The sequence below is a fragment of the Heterocephalus glaber genome, unplaced genomic scaffold (assembly GCF_053883595.1).
Source record: "Heterocephalus glaber isolate CG9 unplaced genomic scaffold, H.glaber_assembly_v1.0 deba00000347, whole genome shotgun sequence".
NCBI classification, from domain to species: Eukaryota; Metazoa; Chordata; class Mammalia; order Rodentia; family Bathyergidae; genus Heterocephalus; species Heterocephalus glaber.
The window spans coordinates 60,714,021-60,739,825 of NW_028258143.1; the positions used below are offsets into that span (position 1 = coordinate 60,714,021).

Here is a 25,805-nt window from a genome sequence, read left to right on the forward strand (position 1 = left end):
TTAAAGCTTAAAATGTTTTATATACTCAGATATTTTGGTTTTAATTCTAGAAACTGATTACTGTTACTATACAAGCCAGTTGCAAAGGTAATATTTTCAACCTATGGGAGTTGGAAATACAAGCCACGTGGCTTCATAACACACCTATCAAAATTGCTTAAAACATAATGAGAATTTTCAGCATTATGCTAAGCATGCTTAAAATTCTGGCTAATGTAGTCATTTTGAATTCAGTCTCATTTAGAGAAGATTTGGGATATATTTTATCTGTGTTAAATGATGACACTTACATTTTTCTCCTTTCTCGAAGGATACTCAGTAGGAGCTGGTCATTTTCGGAGTCCACATACAACAGAAGTAGTTGGAGGAGCCCCTCAGCATGAACAGATTGGTAAAGTAAGAATTACATTTAATCTTTTTTCCCCAAAGGTTCCAGTGAATTGCATGAGGTAATAAACATTAGAAGAACTGCAAAAATTCTAAGGAATGAAAGATTAGAAATAATAAACTTGTATCACACTAGTGGAATATGTGAAAGATTTATGGTTTTAAAGGAAATTTAGCAGAAAAGCTTTAAGGAAAATGATATAAGTTAAATGAGGATTTTCTTTCCTATAAGTAAATTGTAATATAAAATGAAAGCTGTCCAGGGAATAGGTTTACTGTGTAACATTTATTGAAAGGAAGTTGAAGTAGCTGCATGCTTTATTGTAAGATGGGAAGGAGAAAATGTTATTTCTGGTTCTAGTTTTTGCTAAATTGCTATGTGCACATTGGCCACTCAATCTCTGTGTGCCTTAATTTTTGAAAAGTATACTAAACAACACTTTCTATGCCATCTATGAGGTCAGTAAGATAACTCCTGAGAGGATAGTTCTCTAAATGAGGCATATTAATGTGAAAATGCATCCTTATACCTTTTTGTATCACTCTAAAAAAATTTTTGTAATATTTACCATTTTAAATAAATTTCTGTATTTTTTTATATTTGAGCAATTACTGGAGGTGAAAGTTAACATTTAGATCAAACAGAAATAAGTATATTGTTAATAAGAGAATTTGATGCCCATATAAACTCTTCTAATTTTTCCCCAATTACAGGCCTATGTATTCAGCATTGATGCCAAAGAACTAAATATCTTATATGAAATGAAAGGTAAAAAGGTAATGTGTCTCTCCCTTTGGTATAACAGAGGGCTTTTGTGAACAGCCGTGCTTCTTAATAACCAGATGTGGTTTGCTTTGGAACAGCTGGGCTCCTATTTTGGAGCTTCCATCTGTGCCGTGGACCTCAATGCAGATGGCTTCTCAGACCTGCTGGTGGGAGCGCCCATGCACAGCACGGTCAGGGAGGAGGGCAGAGTGTTCGTGTTCATCAACTCCGGTGTGGTAAGTGTGACTGACCACCCCAAACCATGAGCTACTCACAGAGCTGTGACAGCAACAGAAACTGTTCTCATTCCAGAGTTCTGAAACTACAGGTGCCTAGGCTTATTTTACCAACAAAAGTAAAATTTTTAATATTGTATTGATGTGCTCTAAAAAGAAAATGGAGCATTGTGATGAATGGGTAGCTATTTCATGTGGATATTCCAGAAATACCTGTGTTCTGTATCCACAGCTTGTATGTAGTCAGTCACTCAAGTAGTTAAAATTTCCTCTAGTTTTATTTTGACACAATTCTAATTTGAAAGAATGATGTTTATCCTTCGAAATGAAGATTTTTAAAAACAGTATAAAGTTAGGAAAGTCCTTACATCATTTAATAAGTTATAAAAGATCACTAGAAGATCAAGAATTAAATATCTTTAAATTCTTGATTTAATATCTTTAAATTCTTGATTTGAAAACAATTAAATGTCTAGATAAAATGTTCACAGATGATTTATGCATGTTACATTTTTAAAAAGAATATGAATTTGACAGTCTATTTCAAAGTGAATATCCTGTTCAAATAGGTAATTACTGACAATGGTTCAGTTTTAAATCATGAGCCATGTTTTAAAGTAGAAACTGAGGTCTTGATTCAGTTTAAAGAATTCTGCTGGCCCTTATCTTGAAACCTTCCCATCTTCACATCCAATCAAAACAAAGAAATGATAGGGCCTTAATGGGATGTGCTCACCCTGTTTCCTTAATTTGGAAACAAGAGCAGGCTTGTGAGAAAATTGGTTCATTTCTTATGGCACAATGTCTCTCAGGATTCAACAAAGTAAAATCTGTTTCAGGAAGGTACTTGTAATCTTATTTAATCAATAGTTTCGGGAATTTAAGTTCCTAGTCTTAAGCATCAGACTAAACTGTACAATTTAAGAGAGAGAGAGAGAGAGAGAGAGAACAAGAGAGAGAGAAAACACTCTAGTATTAGAAAGCTGGGAGTTCTCAAAATTCTAAATACGGAGTAGGGAATTCACTTATGCATTGGCATTTCCTAGGCTGCATTTAAACCTAATTTTAAGAGTAAAGGCATATTATCTTCATAGTCATCTTTAAGATCTGATTCATAGTGGTACCTGATAATTTTTCTTCCATAGACATTTCACATTTCCCTGTTGATAATTTTTGTATACATGCTACATCCTCATGCTGCAAATTTCTCCTTATGTTTGTAACTAAACTTTTTTTGAGAATGGTTTAAACAGCAGAATACACATGTAAAATAAAGCAGCATAGGAAGTTCTTTTCCATTGAGATCTTACACCTTCCCGGTATAAAAGCTAAAGGCAGAGCTCCTTTGGTTAAAGAGCATGGGAGGAGCCCTGCCCACTAATGTACCACTGTATTCTTCCCTCACACTTACCCAGAGGTACCACTGTTGATCACTGCAGTGAATTCAGTCATTGGTTTCAGCTTTTAAGTCGTCTGTGTGGATTAGTCTTCTTGGGGCCCATCTCACCTTCTGTTTGTTAACTCTCTGAAAAGGCACTAACCTCTAAGTGGCAAGATAATATTCATCTGGTTTGCTATTGTCTGTCCTACTGGAATGTAGACTCCACCTGTAGAGGAGTCACCTGTCTCGTTGATTGCTGTTTCCTTAGGGCTAGGAAGAGTCTTGGACAAGTAGGTGCTCCAAAATTATTTTTGAATGAACTTGAGAAAGACACTTGAGTGACTCTGGCTTCTACCTAATTGTACCAAAATAGCTCGCAGGGCTCCCCAGAGAATGCTTGATCACTGCTCTCTGGAACTAGAGGATACTTGAAGAGTGCTCACCACTTCTCTTCAAACTCTCCTTCCCGAACTGCACTGTGTCTGAACTTGTCTGCCCTCCCCGAGGCACTTCTCCAGCCGATGTTGGCATTTCCCCAGGAGCTGTTCTTTCCCCTACTCCTTTGATTCAGTCCCCTGCTGCTTTGATGTCAGTGACTGTATCTTTTGCGGTGATTCCATCATCTTCATTTGCATAGAATAAAGTACATGACAGTGAGTATGTGGAGTGTGACAAAGACTATGGAAGGAGCTGAGAATAGGTTTGCCTTCACCTCCAGCTCCTCAAGATCTGATGGAAACACCAAACCTGGGAGTAAACAGTGGGTACAACGTGGCCAGTGATGCATGATGAGTCCGTAAAAAGGGAAGGAATGATTTGCTTTGGGTCACAAAGATTTTCCTGAGGAAGTAGTGTTTGAGCAAGACAAAAATAGGAATTCTTCAGTTAGAAAAGGTGATGGGCACTTCACAAGGGGAGGAACATGTGTGTTTAGGGAATGACACATGGTTTTCAGAGAAAGGATTTATGATGAACAGGGTGTGGATTTTTGTGGGAAGTGGGAACCGAGATGATCAGAGTTTGTAAGGAGGACTGGTGGCTGTTACTGCAACAGCTTGTTATTACATTAGTAAGCATAGTGGCTTGTCTTCCCAATTGCTGAGAAACTGGCTGACCAGTCCAGTTCCATTGCTGCTGGGATAAGGTTTGAAAGGCCACCTTGTCACATCACTCCTCAACTAGGAAACTTTCAGTACCTTCTTATCATCCACATTAAATTTCCCAGTGATGGCACATGCCTGTAACCCTGGCACTCGGGGTCGAGCAAGAGGATCATGAGTTTGAAGCTAGTGTGGGTTTCAGAGCAAGTTCAAGGCTGACCTGTACTACATAGTGAAACTCTGTCTCAAAACACAAACGAATTTTCCTCCCCGATCAAATTACAGCCCATTAAATTGTTCAATCTTTTTGTCTCGCTCATTATATATACTGTTCCTTTGAAATTTGTGTTTTGTGGAGAGATTTTTTTCTGAATATCAGTATTATTCCTTTCTTTCAATAGCCACCTTGTACGTGATCTTCTGTGTGAAATCTCTTGTAGGTATTCTTTCATGTTTTCTTGTTAGTGATGGTCTTTCTTTGTCTCCATTACATACTTCTTGTCATTGCAAAGTAGTGTTACTTCTGAGTCCCTAACACAGCTGTACTAAGCCCTCCCCTGTGACTGTGGGTTTCTTGCAGGAGGGAGCATGTTTTATACACATACTGCCTGTCCCCTTTCACCTGTTCACCTTACATAGTGCATTGTCTTTAGTAAGAGCTCAATAAAGATTTATTAAATTGAATTACCAAAATGATTTATTGGATTTTCAAAGCCAGGAAGCATGGCTTTGACATTTTTTTATGTCCTATGCTCTCTAATCATACTATTATATGTGTTGACATACTCAATAAATATTTATCAAGTTGAACTGAGATGTGTGTACAAAAGCTCAGTCTGTAGTTTGTTCAACTTGTTTGGTGCATTAGAAAAAAATCCATATCCAATTACAGCAGTAAATCATGTGTAAAGTTGTCAGGCAGTGTAATAATGACACCTTTTTTCTCCCTGTCTACCTAGGGAGCAGTAATGAATGAAATGGAAACAGCACTCATTGGAAGTGATAAATATGCTGCAAGATTTGGGGAATCTATAGTTAATCTTGGTGACATTGACAATGATGGCTTTGAAGGTAATTAAAAGTGTCTAATTTGGTACTTGATTTCTGCTTTTAAAATGTTTCATGGAAGAGAATATGATTGAAGTTTTGTGTTGTTTGACATTCTGTTGAAAATGAAACCAGGATGGTATATGTATGTTTTTTCTCTTTTTAGTATTTGTCTGACTTGCTCACTGTGAGCATGAGAGATGATATTCAATAGACCTTGTATCATTGACTCAAAAGCACCACTAATTAAGTAGCATTATTAGCTACCCTCACAAATGCTATTACACTGTCAGAACACCCAGCATTTATTTTTTTCTGTTTCAAGAAGGATCCTGATTTCAGAAATGGTAAAATATTGGGGTTGGGAGAGAAATGTGTATCGTAGAGTTATTGGACCATCAAATTTAAATATCAGTACAGTAAAGGCACTGATCAAACCCGCAGAGCCTGGCTACCCAGCAGAGGGATGCTGGAAGCCCCGTGTTGTGCTGGGCAACTCCTGTTCAGCTCTGCCATGTAGATTTAAAGGATTCTGGGGGAAAGTCCTGAGGGCTGACAAGGAGCAAACTGGGAAACGCGGGGACAATGGCTCTTTTCTAGTTGGTATTAAAACTTTCAGAAATTGAATAGATGATACAGTCTCCGCTATGCATTTTGTCCTGGGCTTCAGCCCTCTTGTGGAAATGGCTGTCTCTACCGGCATTCCTGCTTAACACTCATAAGTAGCATTACCTTTGAAAATCTAGTACTGAGTAGTAACCAAGTCTGTTCAAACTGTGTATGCAATAATGAATGGGTTTGAAGAGGAATGTGAAATTTCCTAATGTTGAGTAATACCCTAAAGTTCAGCAAATAAGTATTCTTACTTACTCTCAGGGCTCAGAATTGTTCTCGATACAGTCATTGGAAATTAATATAAGGTTATATGAGGATAAAAGTTGCTTGGATGCTAAAAAAAGGGAGTGCTATAAATTCTCACCTCCTTTAAGTCTTCTTATCCTTAAATGTTTCAATCAACTTTAAATGTATACGATGTGTTGTTCTACCAAAAAGATAATTATTGAATACTTGCTTCCAATGAACCTTCTAAATGAAAAATAGTGTAATTTGGTATTCAGTTATTACCATTTCTTGTTTATGATTTCAAAACAATGAAAAAGAAAATATGTAGATTTTTTGTTATTATGATCATACATATTACAATTAAACATGTATGAAATTTCATTATGATTGTTATAAGTAACCAGCAATTCTGAGATATTTATTGAGCATTCATTTTTTTGTCAGATGTAACTTATGAGGGACAGAGTATTTGCCATAAAGAATGCAAATGAAGGATCTGGCTAAATTGCTAAGTCATCCAGGCTGGGTTAGAGCTTGTGATCCTCCTGCCCTAAGCTCCCAGAGTATTGGGATTACAGGTATGCACCTCCATGCCTGGCTCATACCTATATTCTTTTAATGAGTTGTGAAACTGTCATGGACTGTAGGCAAGCTCCCAATCTAAAATCATTCCAGGACCTGGCAGTGTCCCCAGGAATCTGCAAAGGTGTGAAGGAAAGAAAGTGTTCCACTCCTGAGACCTAGTAGGACTTCAGAAGTGAGTTCAGGGTAGAGTGGAGTCTTTCAGCTTCTGTGTGAGAATGGGGGTTTCAGACTGCACTTCCTGTTCTGAGAGCTTCAGCATTCCACTCCTAAAGGTCATACTTTGTGTTTTAAAGGTTATTATTCAACTAATGTTTAATGCTTCTCTGTATTTTGTGCTATTTATAGTTTCATTTAGAATCCCATTTATAATTCACAACATATTTTCATTGAGTGGCCTCATTCACACTTTGGTGAATGTTTATAATACCATGAATTTTTTTCTACTTCATCCACTGTTCCTTTTAATTTCTGGTTGCCCGTGAGTAGACATTTTCTACATTTCACATATTAGCAAGGTCATGGTGTCTTGGAGGTAGAGTCGGTATTATAGTTCTTCACTAATGTCTTAATTCCCTTCTACCATGTCCACCTGAGTGAGACAGCAGGGCATCTTCATGTTATTTTTTTAATGTGTCTCCCTGTTGTATTCTCCATGTTCTGTCTCATCCCAATTTTATGGGGTGGGTAGATGGATGAAGATGCATTGTGTTCATGGGAGGGATCCTAGGACCATGTAGACTGGGAGTGAAAACTCCACCGGTACTTTTTTCCTTCCTTCTCCAATATCAAATTCAAATCATACTTAATGCTCCTTTATTATGAAACTTTGTGGTGTGTTGCATAACAATCCTAAGTTCACTTGGCATTCGTCATATGAATCTTTATTGTTCAAAAGAAAGACTCTATTTCCTAGAAAAGCAAACAAGTCAATTTCTAACAAGATGTCCAATCAATGCAGCAAGTCTCCAGTGTAAAAAATCTCATCAAAGTATGAGGAAGTTGTGAAATAACTAGGTAGATACACGCATCAACATAACTGATGAGATCAACAGATACATAGCATCAATTCCATGATCAAAATGGATTTTTTGTGATAAATTATGAAGTATGATTGCAAAATACAGCAAATGTTTAAATTTTAAAAATATATTACAGTAAAAGATATATTGCCACTAATCTCCCTCAAAATACTCATCCTCACTTCTCCCATCATTCTTGCCACTTTCTGAAGCAGTTGTAAAGTTCTCTTCCATGTGTACCTTTAGTTGTGCTCTCATGGCTGCCTCAATCATTTTGACTTTGGGGAAGAGCCAGAAGTCACACTATGCCACACCAGTGCATGAAGTGGGTAAGACACAACATAATATTTTTACAACCTTGCCTTTCTGTTGGATGGCACTTGGCAGCAGCATTCATCGTATTTTTTATCACAGCTGGTAAAAAACATGAAGGAGGACTTGCAGAACTGCTTCAGAAGGTGGCAAGAATGATGGGCTCAGTGCATTCAAAACAGAGAGTATAGTGAGGGAGATGAATGTCAGTGTGTCTTTTACTGTCATAAATTTTAAGTTTAACTGTTCACTGTGTTACTACCCCTTGTATATTCATTTAGCTTTACATTTTTTCACTTTAAGACTCTATCTGACTTCTAGACTACATGTGTATTCTTTTAAAGAAGAACCATACTGTATTACACTTCTGTAGCTGTAAAGTACCATATTTTTTGCACTCCTGAGGTGAATATTGACATATTATCACATCACACAATGAGTGCTGCTTTGACACACACCAGTGTCAGGTGCTAAGATGGGTAACATTGGGGCTGATGCATGTTCTAGATGACTTTATATTGTGGGGATGGAATGCACAGGCTCTAGAGCCTGACTGCAGGGTTTAAATCCCTACTGCTCCACATCCTAGGCCTGACTTCAAGCCAGTTACACTCACTGCCTCAGTTTCCTAGTCTGCAAAGTGGGGATTAAAAATCTTTTTAGTGGTACCTTGGTACTCATTGTTAATTGATTCCAGGAGCATGGCAAGTATCCACAATGAGGAATATCAACCGCATTATTTTGGGTGGAAAAGGTAACAAGTCATCAGGCAATCAACACTGACAACTTCTAGCTTGTGAACTTTCAGTACCAAATGGCGAGTGCTGGGACAAAATTTTCTCATCAAAATGTGTGGGGTACCAAGTCACTGGATTTCAGAGCAGCTGAGTTCCAAGATCTGGCTGTATTTGAAGCAATTGTTGTGGAAGTTACACCAGTAAATATGTGGAAAGCTCCTAGCCCAGGATGCATTGATTTGGAGGGGAATGGAAAAATACCAATGTACACCAAATGCACTGTCCTCATTTCTATAATGACAGCTAGTACATTATATGCTTGTAATTCTAGGAAGTAAAGAATTTGGATCTGTATTGGCCAAAGATTGAATATACTTAAATGTCTTCTGCTTGGAAAGAAAATTGGGTCTTTAAAAAAAAATTTTCAGCTGAAAAGGCTCATCTTATTTTTTATCTCCCTGTCTCCCTCCCTCCTTCCCTCCCTCCTTCCTTCTATCTCTCCATCCATTTGCCGTACTGGGGATTGATCTATTGTTCCTTGCACTGAGTTACATTGACAGCACTTTATTTATTTATTTATTTGTTTGTTTGTTTATTTATTTATTCTGAAACTGGGTCTCACAAATGGCTAACTTGCCTAGTCTGGGCTTAAATTTTCTATCCTCTCTGGCTCAGCCTCCCAGAGTGCTGAGGGTAAGGGTCTCTTTACCAGGCTGGCCCATCTGTATTATTTCAAGATAATTGCTCTAATGTAGATCCCTGGTGCTAATAAACAATACTGTAAGAACTTCTGGGTCACCCAAGGTTGTTATATTTACATGTATTGTCATCAGGAATCAAAGTATAGAGCTCTAGTTATTAGGGAGTAGACCACATGGCAGAAGTATAAACCCGGCACTAATAAATTGCTAAATGGTTTTCTCTTCAGTGCTTGTAATATGCCTCATCACCACTCTCACCTCTTTCCCTCCTCCTCTCTTTCTCTTCTTCCAATCCTCCTGCTGTGCTCCTGTGTATATTTAGTCTGCACTAATCTGGCTCCAGCTCATCCATACCGGTTGCCATACTTCACACGTTCTCTTTGACTCCTCTGCCTTTAACACGGTCTTTTCTTTCGAGTAAACTGCAGTTTTCCTTTCTTAACTTGGCCATGCCCTATCAATGCCTTACTCTCATCTCAGGTGTCTGCTTCTATGAGAAACCTCATATATATACTTATATATAAATAATTTGTATATAAAAATTGTACGTGAGATTTGCATATAACATTTTACAATGGTTCACACATGTCAAAAGAGGCTAGCCATAGTATATCTAAATAAGTCTCAGCTGCTGTTTCTTTTTAGATAAAAATAGAAACATTTTTGCATTTTAAAATTTTATGACATTAACAGTTACACATGAAAGACGTTATTTTTGCTGACATGGCAGTTAAAAATTGTCATTACAGGTGTTTAAAGAGTTTCAGATGTGATAGATGCTATATAATGTCATGAAAACAAACTATCTGTATTCAGAGTAATTAAAAACACTGCATAGAAATGAATATACTCAGGTAGACATCATTCATGGTAAAATAATGCTTTTGGCAGTGTAGGATTTTTTTCTCCTTAGTTCTATGTATTTATAACACTTAAGCAACCATGACAGTCATTTCTGCCTACTCTTGGGTTTTCTTATATGAATTGATCTACATTTTACATTTTTTTCTCTTGATGTCACAATCTGATGCGAATTTCAATAAACTCGTAAGAGTGCTGCATCTTTCTTTTATAGCACAGACCCATTTTCTAAGAGCCTGTGTGTGTGTATGCAGATATCCCTGAGGTATACCTCAATCATTTTCATTGGAGTGTGAATTAATTTAAACATCATTTTTCAAATAAAGACTACAAGCTCAAATTCAAGATTCGTGTAGGAATAATATCCATAGATAATAATATCTTATTATAAGCATGACACTATCTAAACCCTTTATGTGAGTTATGTTCTTTTATGCTGAGCAAGGACTTTATTATGATCCTGTTGTATAGGTAAGGCTAAGGGATGAGCCTGTCCTACACAGCTGGGCATGGTGCAGAGCTGGGGTAGACTCTGGTGGTCTGGCTGGTGATCCTGCCCAGAGACTATTCTGCAATCTTGTACCTTGATGATGATAGTATTGTTTTCTTTCTGAGAAGAGTTTCTGTCTTTGTAAAGGAGTTTTCTTATATTGAATGAAGGATCATGAAGGTTAGATTTCAAGAATTTGTTATTCTTTCACCCTTTGAATCCTCACATAGATGTCGCTATTGGAGCTCCACAAGAAGATGAATTGCGAGGCGCCATTTACATTTACAATGGCCGAGTAGATGGCATCTCATCAGCCTTCTCCCAGGTAAATTGCTAGAGTATTCACTGTTGAAAAGAAGCCCTGGTGATGAACCACCCTTACTATTTCCAGTGCTTGTGTGGACTTATTTTTCTTATTTTTTATTACTCTTCAAACATGTAACATTTTGTTCCATCATGTTTTTATAATACTGGTAAATGGTCTTATTGTAGGGATTGATAATTTTAAAACTTTTTTCATAAGAGTTTCACTTCCACTTTATCTTGATGTTAGCTTGTTAAAGATTTTTCTCTATATTTCATCAAATTTGTGCCCTTGAGGCAATGTCCACACTCTTCCAAGTAGGTCCTTGTGGGTCTGATTAACTGTCTTGCCTTATGGCTGTGGCCTTATATTTTATAAAGATTGCACTGGGAGATCAAACATGTGCATGACACTGTGTTTCTTTCAATGTGGAGAAATAAGATGATAGCATTTTAATAAAAGTTCCTAATCAAACTCTGACTTCACTTTTATAGCTCGACAAATCAGCGCATTTCAATGCATAGAAAAGGCTGCATTCACATGCAGAGAGTTTTTCCAAACATATTTTTTATGAAAACATTAGTACTGTTATTTTTGATTAGGCAAAATTGGGAAAGTTGCTCTGTATTTTTAACATGGAAGTTACGTACTTGTTTGGTTAAAAAAATACAGATTTTTTTCTTAGTATGGATAGCATAAGTGGACAGTATAAGTCAGTATGTGGGTGTGAAATTAGGTGTGGAACAGAAGGCAGAGCACTGAGCAGGGCTGTTCTTTTTTTTTTTTTAATACAGTATTTTATTTTTTCTCACCTAAAAAACAAGCAACCCAGAATTAAGATACACATAAGCTTCTCAAATTTACCCTAATAAAATTTTGAATATTTATCCAATTTCTGCAGAAACATAGTGTATCAAAATCTGCATAAAGGAAATTTATAAAATGTGTAGAAATGCATAGTGATATTATCAACTTACAAAGCCAAGGATATGGGAATTATTTCCAAAGCAGCCTACAGTAAAAAATAGTCATTATGGCAACAGCAGCTTCTGATATTTTTCATGTTTGGTAAGGTTTCTGACTTCAATATATAGAATCATGTTCATAGAATATCTTCTTTTAACGAATTGCACACACACAAACCCATTTAATTTACCCATAAAATTACATGCACAGTTCATGTGCCACCTTTCTTAGGCCCATGCATAGATAACAAGGTTATAATCCATTCAACATGGAAAATGGTACCTATCTGCAAAAACACACAAATAATTAAAGTACCAATTGTTTCTTTTTTTATAGCTGATTTATTTTGCTATTATATAAGCATATAAATGTACTTTTTTTTAATATCCCTAAAGATGAGTGAATGTTAAAATGGCTGATCACAGATTAGTAGCAAAATACCAGGGCTGTTCTTAAACGCTGGGGAGCAGTTAGGCTCAATAGATAGGCTGTCATGAATTTGAGTACTGGCTCCACTGAACGATTATAGGAATCTTACTTTCGAAATAATTTAGTTATTTATGTTGGTTAAGGAACTAAATACAGATTCCGAAAGGGAATAAGAACTATTTTTGGAAAATCTGTACTACATAATTTTCTCTTTGTTTAAAAAGAAAAAAATTTTAAGTCACAAAACAAATAACTGCCCATTTCAAGCTGGAAGTGCATTTTGTCAGTAAATATGCCAGGGCACATGGGGGAAGGGTCATTATATAGCAAAATCATTGCTTCTCTGGACTATTAGATATTCAAAAACTGCTTCCCACTCAACTTACCTATTTTGCAGAGAATAGGAGGACTTCAAATCAGTGAATCATTGAGTATGTTTGGACAGTCTATATCAGGACAAATTGATGCAGATAATAATGGATATATAGGTGAGTATAAAATTTCCCACATTTCATAAATTGGAATAAACTCTATTGTGAACACATAAAACTGGTATGGAAGACTTCAATTTACTGATGAATTTTTTCCTGTATTTAAAAAGCTTTCTTGAATTTAATGATAGGCCAGAAACAATCAAGGAACTCCTTAGCTTGACACTGTTAATGTTATATTTCTTGCTCTTGAAAAAAAATGAAAATCAGTAAGATATATGATGATGAAAAGAAAGAAGAAAAGAAAATTTTTAAGTTTCAAAGAAATTCCTGGGTTAATAGTTCCAGTTCATAAAACCAAATTTTGTTTTAGCAGACCTGTCTTTAGATCATAAGTTTATATAATGAAGTTTATTTATGTAATATAATGAAGGAATGTGTGTGCTTGTCAATGCATAGATTCAGACAAATGTGGAGTGAATCTTAAGCTGGCGTGTCTTTTCTAATTAATTTTCAGTAAATACCATTTTGATATAGTCAAAGGTGATACGCAGTTTTAAGCATTTATGTCTGGAAAGTCGTTCTCTTTGACTAATGGTGATCATTAATCCGGGTGGTTGTTTTTTACCTTCCAGATGTAGCCGTCGGTGCTTTTCGCTCTGAGTCTGCTGTGTTGCTAAGGTAAGGTTGATACATTTCACTGATTAATGACAAACACACTTAATTGTAAATGATGGGAGGCCATTTCTAAAAGCACCAGCAGTTTTCTAAAAGGTAGTATCTTCATGATACTCTTTTTTGGTATCCCGAAGCTTAATTATTGAACTTAGGGTATTTTTAGCGTCATGCATAGATATAATTAAACAAATCATCAACTAAAGTCAATTTTTTTAGACATTTAGATGAAAATTTCTCTTAATCTGTGTATAGAAATGTAACTGAGTATGTATGCATGTCCCACTAATAAAACAGATTAATGAAATGACTTGGTCAATGGAAACCGATAAAACAGATGCAATTAAGCAGAAATAATTCTGCAATTATGGCTAATTTTATTTCCTTCTTAGGACAAGACCAGTAGTAATTGTTGAAGCATCTTTAAGCCACCCTGAGTCTGTAAACAGAACGAAATTTGATTGTGTTGAGAATGGAGCGCCCTCTGTGTGCATGGATCTAAAGCTTTGTTTCTCATACAAAGGCAAAGAGGTTCCGGGTTACATTGGTAAGTGTGCGCTGCGGAATTAATGCCTGATGGAGGGTGTGATTCACCCAGTCATCTCGAGCTCATCTTTAGGGCTCTTACTGTTTGCCACATGGGCGGATCCTTAGAGCAGAAGAGAGCAGCACTTGACAAGCACCTTTCTTCCCCTGATGCTGGGTTCTCGGGTTGTTCTAACCAATGCATGGGGCAAATAAGGAGGCTGTAGTTACTTAGAGTTTATGGCATGAAGCAAAATGAGGCTATCACTTGCTGTGTTAAAGTAAACCCATTGAGTTCAATCTGTGAATTTTGTAGAAGGAGTAATGACCCAGCTCATCTGCTTTACCAAACTCTTTGTTTTAAAAAATGTTAGTGTTCATGCTTTTGCAGTGCTGAAGATCGAATTCAGGGCCTCACTGATGCACATCTCCAGCCATACTGAGCTCTTTACAGCCTGAAGCTGGTGTAAGATGGAAGACATGAGAGGGAGAAGATTCCTTTTCAAATATTATATTCCATCCTATTATTCCATCTGAATAATTGGAGAAGCTTGTCTGGAATCTAGATCCTGATTTCAATTTTTGAGATATATATTCATATTCATGTGTATCATTTTATATGTAGTTATAAAATTATATATAATCACTTAAGATGTTTCCTATGTGTATGGATTTACTGCCACCAGGAACTCAAGAGAACCATGCCCGTTTCTCTGCATAGAGGCTGGCAGCTCTTAATTGTCTGCTCTGGAGAGAGCAGCATGGATATGGCCTGTCCAAAAATTCTAGTTAATACCAAATTATAGATATGTGACTTTTAAGTATAACATTTTATTGCCAGCAGATTAATGTTCCCAATTTTGTTATATTTAAGGTGGTATTAGAATAAGTACTAATGAAACTAGCCTATGGTTGAAGACAAGTATACCTGGCTTCATTATTATGATATTAATAATTCAAAAAATTCATGAACCCCACAAAACCTATGTTGGTTGTATTCATGACCCTGCAAGTTGATGTCATTTAACATCATGAAGGTTGGCAAATATTTATTGAGCCAAACGATGGATATGTAATAGATTTCTCTGTCTGCATGAGCTCATAATGAGATGTACAGAATAAGCCTGGTATCTCTACTTCATAGGACTAATTTTTAATAGTGATATGGAACAGTCGTATCAGAACTGCAGAAATAAAAGGTGGGCAAAGCCTTGCTCTTGTTACTGACTGGAGAATAGGGGCCTAAGAACCACGACCCCAGAGTGATTCCACTTTAACACTGACAAACTGATGGATTATCTGAAAGGTGCACATTAAAAGGAGAGGGTTGGGCCGGGGATTTAGCTCAGTGGTTTCGCTGCCTGCTGCGCAAGCGCAAGGACCCAAGTTCGATCCCCGGTACCAAAAAAAAAAAAGAAAGGCGAGGGCTGTTTTCCTTATATGAAATCGGTGTTCCCTCATAACTACCAATTGCACTGTACGAGATATTTTATAGTGGTTGAAAATAAATATATGAAACTGATAAATAACAGCATTGTTACAGAACTATGCTTTGCAATTGTTATAAAGTGACTCCTTGGGAAAAATAATTCTCAGGGTAAGCATGTTTACTAAAGCCAGGGAATTTTGCTGCTTACTGGGAGTAGGTTTTTATTCACCCCTTTTTCATTTACTCTTTGTCTAAACTGAGTTAGAATGATGAATTTGTAGATGACTATTGCAATTGCAGCACAGGTGTGTGCTCCCTCGTGCGTATGCCCTCCCTCCCTCCCTCCCTCCCTCCCTCCCTCCCTCCCCCCTCTCTCTCTGAGGTACTGAATCTCAGTTATTGTAATTTTGAAGCCAATTGATTTGGACTTTACTATTTCCTGAATGAAAGGATGGCTGAAAGATATATTTGAAATGAGTAAGAGTAATATAGGTTTAGTGCTTTTCCTTAAAATAGGCAAAATCTTTCCAGAAGAATGTTACTTCTAAAACATAAACATACCAGAAATTATATAAGATTTTTAAAATATGACTTATGAATCGTTGCTCCTATGTAGTCAGCATCAGTCAGCAGACTATTAGATTTAGCTTGCTTTGCAAAGAACCCATTTGTTTCAGGAAATGGCTCGCTCTTGGCATTTGGAACTTTTTCATTGTTTTAACTTTTTATTTCTTTTTGGTTTTGCTTAAAGATCTTGTTAAGCAGGTGAATATTTACTGAATCAGATTTGGAATTAAACCAAAACTGATGCAAAATTTTAAAATTTTTACACAAATTGAGAGGTTAAACTACAAACCAACCAAAATACAGAGAGTGGAGAAATAATGAATAGGACTGAAAAGAAAATTTTAAGTAAAGTAGATGTGAACCGTGTGTTCATTTTGTATATGAAAATATTAAAAGAGACATAGCAACCCTTCAAATAGAAACAGAAGTATGTAAATGAACCTAACAATATATGAAATTAGTCATGTAACTACACAAAATAGGTTTATTCCAAGTGACATTTGAATGCAAAACTCTACCTATATACTTCCTTACTCGATATGGACAGAAAGGACTCCAAAGTAATCTGAAACTTTATTCAAAACTTTTATTGTTAGAACAAATTTTCATATTGTAGTTTTTGAAACTTTTCATAGGAGGATTAAGTAAGTAATTAATGATGTTAATAATAGAAACTAGAGATTTCATAAATCTTATAATTTTCAAATTTATATTTTTAGTTTCTCTCATATTTAAAGTTAATTTTTCAAAAACTATCTAACAAACAGAAGGTACTTTCAGTGTTTTACATTACTATTACCAACTTAATACATTTAGAGGGTTACTTCTATTGATTGCAATTCTCTGTGTATTTTGCAGTTTTGTTTTATAACATGAGTCTGGATGTGAACAGAAAGGCAGAGTCTCCATCAAGGTTTTACTTTTCCTCTAATGGAACTTCTGATGTCATCACAGGAAGCATACAAGTATCAAGCAGAAGGGCCAACTGTAGGACACATCAAGCATTTATGAGGGTAATGTCTGCTATTTATTAATGAATATGTAAACGTCAATATTGTCAATAGAGTAAACATCTATTACATTGGTCCGAACTATGACCTGTTCCAGTTAAAATATTTCACAAACTCTACCTGGATGATTCAAAGTCCACTTTTAGCAGCGTTTCTCTTCCATACTTAGCACATTTAACTGTGGCATTACTTTGAAAGGTTTGCCTTTTCCTTTCGATAGTTGCAGTTCTTCTGCCGCTATTATCTACTTGCTTAGAAATGTGCATGTTGAATCGCTTTGCTGAGCCTCATATCTAGTCCATGGTATGGGGGGTAGGGGCTGGGAGGACAGGCAAGTTGGTTTGTTTTTCAGATGACTCCAGTGAGGCAGAATCCAGTGTAACTGCATTTGGATTATGTCTTTGTCTCCTTGCCAGCTTTGTCAGTGATGTCAGTGGGAACTTGCACAGTTGTGGCATGGTAGGGATCATCTGTGAGCCAGAGTGACAGCTCTCATGATGGTTTGGTGTATGTGCTGCCAAAGCAAGGCAATTTCATGTTTCTTTTACTAAAAGACTCATACCCAAGCTGATCATCACGCTCCTAACATTGGTCAAATTTTAGCATCTGAAGCAGTGCCAGATCCTGTTCATTAGGAAAGAGTCTACTTCACCAGAAAATCCACTGTTATAAAAAAATCAAACTATTCTTAGACGATCTCTGGGATTTCAAATTGCAGCCTCAGCTTAGAACTTAATTTTCCCTTAGATTCTTACTCTAAGCAAACACAAATAAGCATCAAATTCCGAGACACTATGCACTGCTAGAGCAACAATCTCTGTGCTATTTGTCTATTTATTCTACTATAATAAAGTTATTAGATTGTTCAGAGCCAGAAGTATAGAATGATATTAATGTAGCCATCATTTTACATGCTAGAGATTCAAGAGGTTCTTTTCTTTCAATCCTTCATTCATGTGGTTCTACTTACATTAGCTTATTTTAGAGACAACTACTAGACCATTTTAAAGGCAAAAAAAAAGCCAATATTAGATGTTCACAAAGAAACACATTGTGTTGAAGTGCAAAAGCGGCAGCAAATTGATCTGGTTTTATTTTTTTTTTATTATTAGCTGGCTTATGTTTCTTGGCATTGTTCCTAGAAATAAGGGATTATTCACATTGTATAGCTTCAGTATTCTGAAGAATACAGATTTATTAATCTGTAGCAGAAATGTCAATTCAGAGCTTTCTGTGTTCTGTTGCACATATCTTTGTAGTGCTGCCATATTTTGATAGTAACAGGATGCTGTCATTGGCTTTGGGCCTTGTATGGTGAATGTTACACACTAGCACTTAGCACTGGTATTTGTTTTCTCCAGTATCTTTTTCCCTTCCTGAGTTACTTGCTTTTCTTTGGGACACTTCTCAAACTCATGTAGAAAGGCAAAGGCCACTTCAAGCATCTCATCTGCAGCAAACCCAAGAAGGATGTAGGAAGCACAGGACAGCTCCTCCAGCCTTGAGTTCTGACCAGGGACTCTAGCTATTTGCCAGGCAGAGGTGGGACCATCATGGCAGCACTTCCGTCTTCCACCAGTGCAATAACCTAGGGCATTGGCAAATTAGCACTCCTCTGCATCCACAGTTGAAAGCAAATTCCTGCATCCCATAAAATGTTTCCAGCTCGGGGGTGTTAGTATACATATGGATTTCACTGAAACACCCCTTCAATGAGAGGAAGTGACATGTGTTAAGTATATACTTGGGCTCATATGCCCCAACTATCAGAGGCCTCTCTGCCTGCTGCTTGGGCTTGCTTGACTTGTGTGATTGTCCCCATTGGCCATACCAGTTAAGCTCAACTTACCATTGCCTCCATTCTGTAGTCACTAGGTATCTATGCTGCATCTGAATCTATTTGAGACATCTCTGTATTTTTGGTGAAACATAAAAGTATGACTACTTTCACAGAATTTATAGTCTAGTGAAGTGAGACAATAACATGATAGAAAATAATGTTTATAGTACATTTGAAGACTCTGTGGGTGATGAAACCTAGAAAAAGGAAAGCAGGATACAGGAATGGGTGGAATGCTGAGGAGAGTGAGGGTTGCAACATGAACCAGGTGGTTGTTACAGGCCTCACCTAGAAGGTGACATCTGAGGAAAGACTCCAAGGAACTGAGGAAGTTATCATGTAAATATCTAGAGCAGAGCTTCTCAGCTCTAGTGAACAATAGCAACACCTGTAGGGCTTCTTAAAACGTGTTTTACTTGAGCTTGGATGTGGCTTAGTGGTAGAGCACTTGCCTGGCATGTGCAAGGCCCTGGGTTCGATCTTCAGCACCAAAAAAACCAAACCAACCTCACAAACTGCTGCATGCCATCTTTGCAGCCCTGACAAATCAGGTCTGAGTGCCGCTTGAGAATTCACAATTCTGCTAAGCTGTCAGGTGATGGTGATGCTTCTGGCTTAGTCACTGTACTTTGAGAAGCTCCTTTTTAGGAGCAGAGCATCACAGTAGGAAGAGCTTTGTGCAAAAGCGTCAAGATAAGATGGCGGCTGCTTATTTTAAGGAACAACAAGGAAGCAATGATGGCCAAAAAATGAGCAAGGGTAGGAGAATAGTTGGAAAAGAGTTAGACCAATAGGACCAGTGTCTTTTTCTCTGAGAAAAATGGGAATCTCTTGTAGAGTTTTGAGTCAAGCATTTATCCGATTTGACTTTAGTATAAAAAACTACACTCTGCCTGCTATGTTGAGAATAGACAATAAGGGACCTATAGGGGACAATAGGGGACAGGGAGAAGAGGATACTACACCAACCCAGGTGAGAAATGATATCTCCAACAAAGGTGGTGGCAGTGAATAGGGTGCAAAGTAGTTGAAGACAGACTTGATATGATTTGGTGAAAGATTGGATGTCTGGCATTGAGAAAGAGAGGCTCCAAGATGACCCCAAAAGCCTTTACCCTGAGCAGCTACAAGGATGTAATTTTTATCAATTGAGATAGCACATTGTAAGAGAAACAACTTTTTGGTGGAAAATTATGAAATTCAGTTGTGAACCTGCTGAACTAGAGAGATCTATTTTATCTCAGATGAAATATAATTCATCTGGAGTTGGAAAGAGACATAGAACTAGAAATACCACTTAATCTATCTTTGGCATATAGATGGTCTTTAAAGCCATGTGAGATGAGAAGGAAGCAGGCAGTACTATCTCTGGGGGCACTGCCTCACAAAGAGTTTACAGAGAAGAGGCCCATGGAGATGAGAGGGACCAGCCAGGATGGAGGAAAGACAACCAAGTCTGGTACTGTCATGCAAGTGAAGAGAATAAAGTGGAGGAGGAAAAGGAGTGCATGATGATGCTTTCAGTGCTGCTGCTGGATTGAATAAGATGAGAAATGACCTTTGGACTTGGCAGTGTAGATGCTGTTGGTGACTGTGATAAAAGTATTCCAGAGGAGTAGTTGAAGGGGGGGAGAAGGAAAAGATTTGGATGCAGAGAGTATAGGTTTTTCTTTCACAAAAATTTGCCACAAAGATGACCAAAGAAGTGGGGTTGGAAGTCAGTAGCTGAAAAGAGCAGTGAAGTGAAGAGCGGTTCTTTCCTTTTTCAGATGGGAGGAATATCAGCATGTGTCTTATGCATGTGCTAGTGCAATGACAGTTTTGTGATGTAAGTGAGAAGAGAGAATAGCTACAAGGGAAAGAGGGGTGGACAAGTGAGAGGAATGGTTATCTAGATAGGCACGTGGGTAACTAGTTTATCTGTGTGCCTGCTTGCAGATGCTGGGTGGGTGTAATCGTGGGGACTGTGGGAGTTCTCTGATGATTGTTTTGATTCTCAGTGGAGTAAGAAGCAGAGTCATCAATGTTTAGGGATAGAGGAAGTGATGTTTCAAATTTGGGAAGAAATAGTTCTCTAAAACAAATGATGAATTACAAAGTACCTTATGGCTGTCATATTGTTTCACTCATGGTCATAAAGTTAGTCTGATAGTTAATCTTGATTATCAACTTGACTGGCTTGAGAGACACTTCTGGGTTTGTCTGGGTGGGCATGGAGGGTGTGATCTTCTTCCTACCCTCTTCTCTCCAGGTGTCTTTATAATTCATTCTCTGGTTCCTGGCTGCCTTGAGGTGAGCACTTTCCTCTTCTATCTCTTTCATCATCCCATTTCTGCTTTGCAGTCAGCCAGCCATGGACTGAACCTTCTGAAACTATGAACCAAAATAAAACTTTTCTCTTTTAAGTTGTGAATGTCAAGTATTTTGTCCTAGCAAGGGAAAGGTGTTAATACAGTGAGATTAGTCAATGTGTCTGTGCTTTATTTCCAGTCATGTTTAATCTTATGATGATGTACATGAAAAGTTTCTATTAACCACAGCTGTGATTCTGCCAACAGAGGTGAGCAAGTGAGGGACAAGCAAGTTGAGAGAGTAGACTATGAATTTTAAGCAGGTTAAAGAGGGTATCAAAGGATGAGAAACAGAAAAATGGAAATCCCTCCCCAGTCAGCAGATGGTTTGAAGTAATAGAGGGAGTGAGCTGGAAAGAGCTCATAGGTAGTAGAGTATATAAAAGTCCTTGGAGACTTGAAGGTGAGGAAAAGATTAAATTTTTGCTTACAATTCTTTGATTATTTCATATAAATGAAAATCTTTAAGACTACTTACATTTTTCTAAAAACTAATTGTATTATTTGAGAATGGAACATTTGGCTACTTAAAAAAATACCCAGAACTCATTACAAAAGTTAAACTTTTATTTAATCCTTCTCTTTTAATCACATAGTCTCTACTTTCATGTTAGAACTTTAAAAAACACATGACATTTTTAGTACTATAATAAGCATCTACATCACTAGAATGTAAATTTTCTGGCAAGTTGTTTTTCTGAGATTGTTTATCTGGTTGGCAGGTGCATCCTTTTCTCAAGTCTATTCAGTCTATGCCTCATAATTAAAACAGAATCATAAGGGATTATTTTACTTCGTTGAAAAAAATTTGTCCCAAGTAGATTTTTTTGTTGCTGTTTTTTTGTTTTGTTTTTGCTGTTAAGCCCCCTTGTAATTTAGTTGCTTATAATTATACCATGCTTTAATCTTTGCTATTAAAGCCACAAAATTATTAGATTTTACTAAAGAAGAACCTAGACTTTAGATCTGAGAATTTACAAAAGGTTTCTGTGACATAAGGGAAATGATTAAATTTTTTATAGCACAAATGTTTTATGTATTGACATCCTTTTCTCTTAGACATCATTTTTCCTCTGTGACAAGATGTTTTCCTATCCATGTAAGTGTACAAAAACGAAGTTGATTTTTCTGTGTTCAAATATATAACTTTACTAGAGCTGAGAGATCTCTTAGCACAAGGGCTGATTTTGAAGCTGTTTTAATTTAGGGAAATCCAAGTGACAATTTGCAGTAGTTTTTATAAATGTTTGAGCAAGTATGGTAGGACACATCCATTAACATTTCCATAGGTGATATTTCCTGGTTGATCTTGATGGAACCACAGCATCAAAATGTTCACTGACACTGGAGGAGAAGGGTGCTACATTCGGGTAACAAATGAAGCAAGATTACCTGTTGGCAGCATTTCTGTTAAAGCTAGAAATATCCAGCCTAGTTCCTGGCCCAGGAATTCCTATTCCCATAAACATTCTGAGATCCAGTGAGTTCAAGAGCCTTACCTATTGCACGAAAGTCATAAAATCAACCTGCCTAGCTGTGTAGCAGATTGATTTGTTCTGTTCTTTTCTTTGATTTAGGATTTCTGAAATACAGAAGGTTTACTTTTTGTGCAAGTCTTTAGGTAACTTCTATCCATCTTTTCCAAGATAATTTCAAGGAAATAAATGTGTACTTGTTTGATCAGTAAGTTTTATTTATATTCTTTTCCCATTTACTTATATTGTCAAGGAATAGATGTGCATACTTTAATGAGGTGTCATTTGTTCCCAAGCATTTATTTTTTATTAAAATTATTTTTATTAGTACATGTTTGCAGTACATACTGTTACATTCCCAGTGTGGAGTTGGTACAGGTATATCACATCTTAATTCCTCTTTTCAGCCCCTTTCCCCCAAGAGATTCCCTTCCAATTTGAGAAAGGTCTCTCTCCCAATTTCTTATTATCTTTTATTTTGGTCTTTATTTATGATTTAGGATTTTCAATAAGAGAAACCATCTGCTATTTAAGCTGTGTGTCTGACTTATTTTATTTAACAGTATGATCTCAAGGTGCATCCATTTTCCTACAAATGAATCAAGTTTATCCTTCTTTATAGGCAAGCAGTTATTTTTTAACTACAGCACACCTGGACTGATTCCTGTATGAATACATGACTCCTTAAAAATCTAAGTGCAAGAAACTGCTTGACTATACTGATGGGTATTCTACAACTAGATTTATTGCAACACATGCTGATTCTTTTTTTTTTTAGATCATAAGGTCTTTAGAGCAGGATACTATCTTTTACATATTTGTATTCTTGTCCTCTTGTTAGAGCTTGCACAATTCATTACAGAGGGCATAGATCTAATAAATATTTAACAGATTTATGGATACCATATTCTTTGTACCAATTCTGAAGGGAAAATCAGAGAGAGAATCTTCTTTTGGTATAATGCTTAGGGCATCTGTCTTGGAAGGAATAACTTTTCCCAGGAAATTACAGGGCCCAGGTGCTGGATAGTTCTTTACACTTTAACCAAACTTATTACAAGCGATTGTAGTTTCAGCTTATGGTGCTGATTCAGGTTTCAGTCTATGCCTTGGTTTCACCTTTCTCCCTTCTCAACCCCGCATTGGCACCAGAGGAGCATTTCAAAACCATAAAGAGGGTCAAATTTCTTGCTTACAGTCGTGGTATGTTAGAGCCTCCCTAGGCGTTTTGAGATGTAGATGAAGTGGTTTTCCTTCCTTGTTTACATAATAGACACCCATTCCCCACACATCTATGTGGATTTATGGATTGTAGACTGTGATGCAGTTTTGTGTTCCCAGACACTTCTTGTATGCAGCAGACCCATGAATAGATAATCTTCAAATGTTTCTGCCTTGAGGTCAGTTTTCATTTACTATTTTATAAGTATTTTGACCCCACTCTTTAAATTCCTGCAGTACATAAACATAGTAGGAAGACATGGGCCCACACGATAGCTCTGAAGTTGGCGAGAAATACAGATTTTCATGAAAGTCAAGGAAGAAGGCAGATTTTGTATAATTTTAGGCATGTGCTTATTTCCATGCTTATGGGTACTGTTTATGCTTTTTTTAAATTCCTGGTACATTTTAGGTGTACAATGTATTTACATTTATCATTGGATGCTTGTACCTGTACATGATGTATCTTAGTTCTTATTTTTTTCCCCATTACCTGTGTGCCCTGCACCCCGTCCACCCTTCCCTATTTACATAGATTTCATTTGTATATTTTTTCTCATAATTTTTCCTTTCCCTTCTTTCCTTTCCACTTCCCCTCCCACCACCCCTACACCTTTGGAACTTTTCTTCCTATTTCAAATTATCAATTATGCATTTTAATCATTTTCATCCTTATTTACACTTTCAGCTTCTCACACTAGAGAAAATATTTGGTATTTACACATGTGTGTCTTATTTATTTAACTTAAGAGTATGGCCTCAATATGCATCCATTTAGCTATAAATGTCTCTAGTTTCTCATTCTTTATGGCTGAGTAATACTTCATTTTATTAAAAAAACCACATCTTCTTCATCTAGTTTCCAGTTGATGGGCACTTGGGCTGTTTCCAAGTTTTAGCTATTACAAACTGTACCACTATAAAAATGGGTACGCATATATCGCTGTGGTATGATTCTTTTAATTCTTTTGGGAAGATACCCAGAAGGGGAATAGCTGGGTCAAATGGGACCTCTAGTTTTAGTTCTTTGAGGAATCTCCATACTGATTTCCACAGTGGTTGCACCAGTCTGCACTCCCACCAGCAATAGAGAAGGGTTCCTTTCTCCCCACATCCCCACCAGCATTTGTTATTGGTTGATTTCTCCATAGCAGCCATTCTTTCTGGGGTGAGGTGGAATCTCAGTGTTGTTTTCATCTGCATCTCTCGAATGACCAGTGATGTTGAACATTTTTTCATATATTTGCTGCTTTTACTTCTTTGTCTGAGAAATGTCTGTTATTTCAGATGCCCATTTTTGAATTGGGTCTTTGAATTTGGGGAATCTGATTTTTTTCAGTTCTTTATATATTCTAGATAGTAGTCCTTTGAGGTACAGCTGCTAAACATTTTTTCCCACAATTTAGGTTGTCTCTTAGCTCTGTTGGTGGTTTCTCTTGCAGTCAGAACCATTTAATAAGATGAGATACCAGTTGTTGATTCTTTGTGCTAGTTCCCGTGCTAGTGAGGTTTTGTTCATAAAGTCTTTTCCTATGCCAATGTCTTCAAGAGTTCTACCTAACTTATCTTCCAGCAAGTTTAGTGTTTCTGTCTTAATATTTAGATCTTTAATCCACTTCAGTGTTAGTTTAGTGCATGGTGATAGATATGGGTCTAGTTTTAATCTTTGGCAGGTTGAAATCCAGTTTTTCTAACACCATTTATTAAATAGGCTATCTTTCCTCCAATGAGGGTGGTTGGCTCCTTTGTCAAAGATGAGGTGGCTGAGTATGTCTGGAGTTGTTTCTGCTGATCCTCAGGTCTGTTCTTTTGTCAGTACCATGCTGTTTTTATCACAGTAGCTTTGTAGTATAGTTTCAAGTTGAGTATTGTGATACCCCCAGCCATGTCTCTGTTGTCTAGAATTGCTTGTGCTATTCTAGGTCTCTTCTGGTTCCAAATGAATTTTTGGATTGTTTTCTCTAGTTCTGTGAAGTATGTTGTTGGAATTTCAATCAGCATTGCATTAAATCTATATAGTAGTTTTGGAAGTATGGCCATTTTCACTATATTGGTTCTTCCTACCCAGGAACAAGGGATGTCTTTCCATTTTCTTATCTCCTCCTCGATCTCCTTTT

General features: G+C 36.9%; 1 protein-coding gene across 3 annotated transcripts in view; it reads left to right on the forward strand.

The window, feature by feature from the left end:
• Itga4 (integrin subunit alpha 4) overlaps nucleotides 1-25,805 on the forward strand; it is an 82,419-nt gene that overhangs the window by 23,553 nt on the left and 33,061 nt on the right. For all 3 annotated transcript variants that reach the window (XM_087201120.1, XM_004868162.4, XM_087201123.1), the window contains 9 exons: nucleotides 311-396; nucleotides 1,102-1,164; nucleotides 1,252-1,389; nucleotides 4,830-4,941; nucleotides 10,696-10,790; nucleotides 12,562-12,652; nucleotides 13,231-13,276; nucleotides 13,663-13,817; nucleotides 16,650-16,804. In XM_087201120.1, coding sequence (XP_087057246.1) covers nucleotides 311-396; nucleotides 1,102-1,164; nucleotides 1,252-1,389; nucleotides 4,830-4,941; nucleotides 10,696-10,790; nucleotides 12,562-12,652; nucleotides 13,231-13,276; nucleotides 13,663-13,817; nucleotides 16,650-16,804 — 941 coding nt within the window. The remainder of the gene's footprint in view (nucleotides 1-310; nucleotides 397-1,101; nucleotides 1,165-1,251; nucleotides 1,390-4,829; nucleotides 4,942-10,695; nucleotides 10,791-12,561; nucleotides 12,653-13,230; nucleotides 13,277-13,662; nucleotides 13,818-16,649; nucleotides 16,805-25,805) is intronic.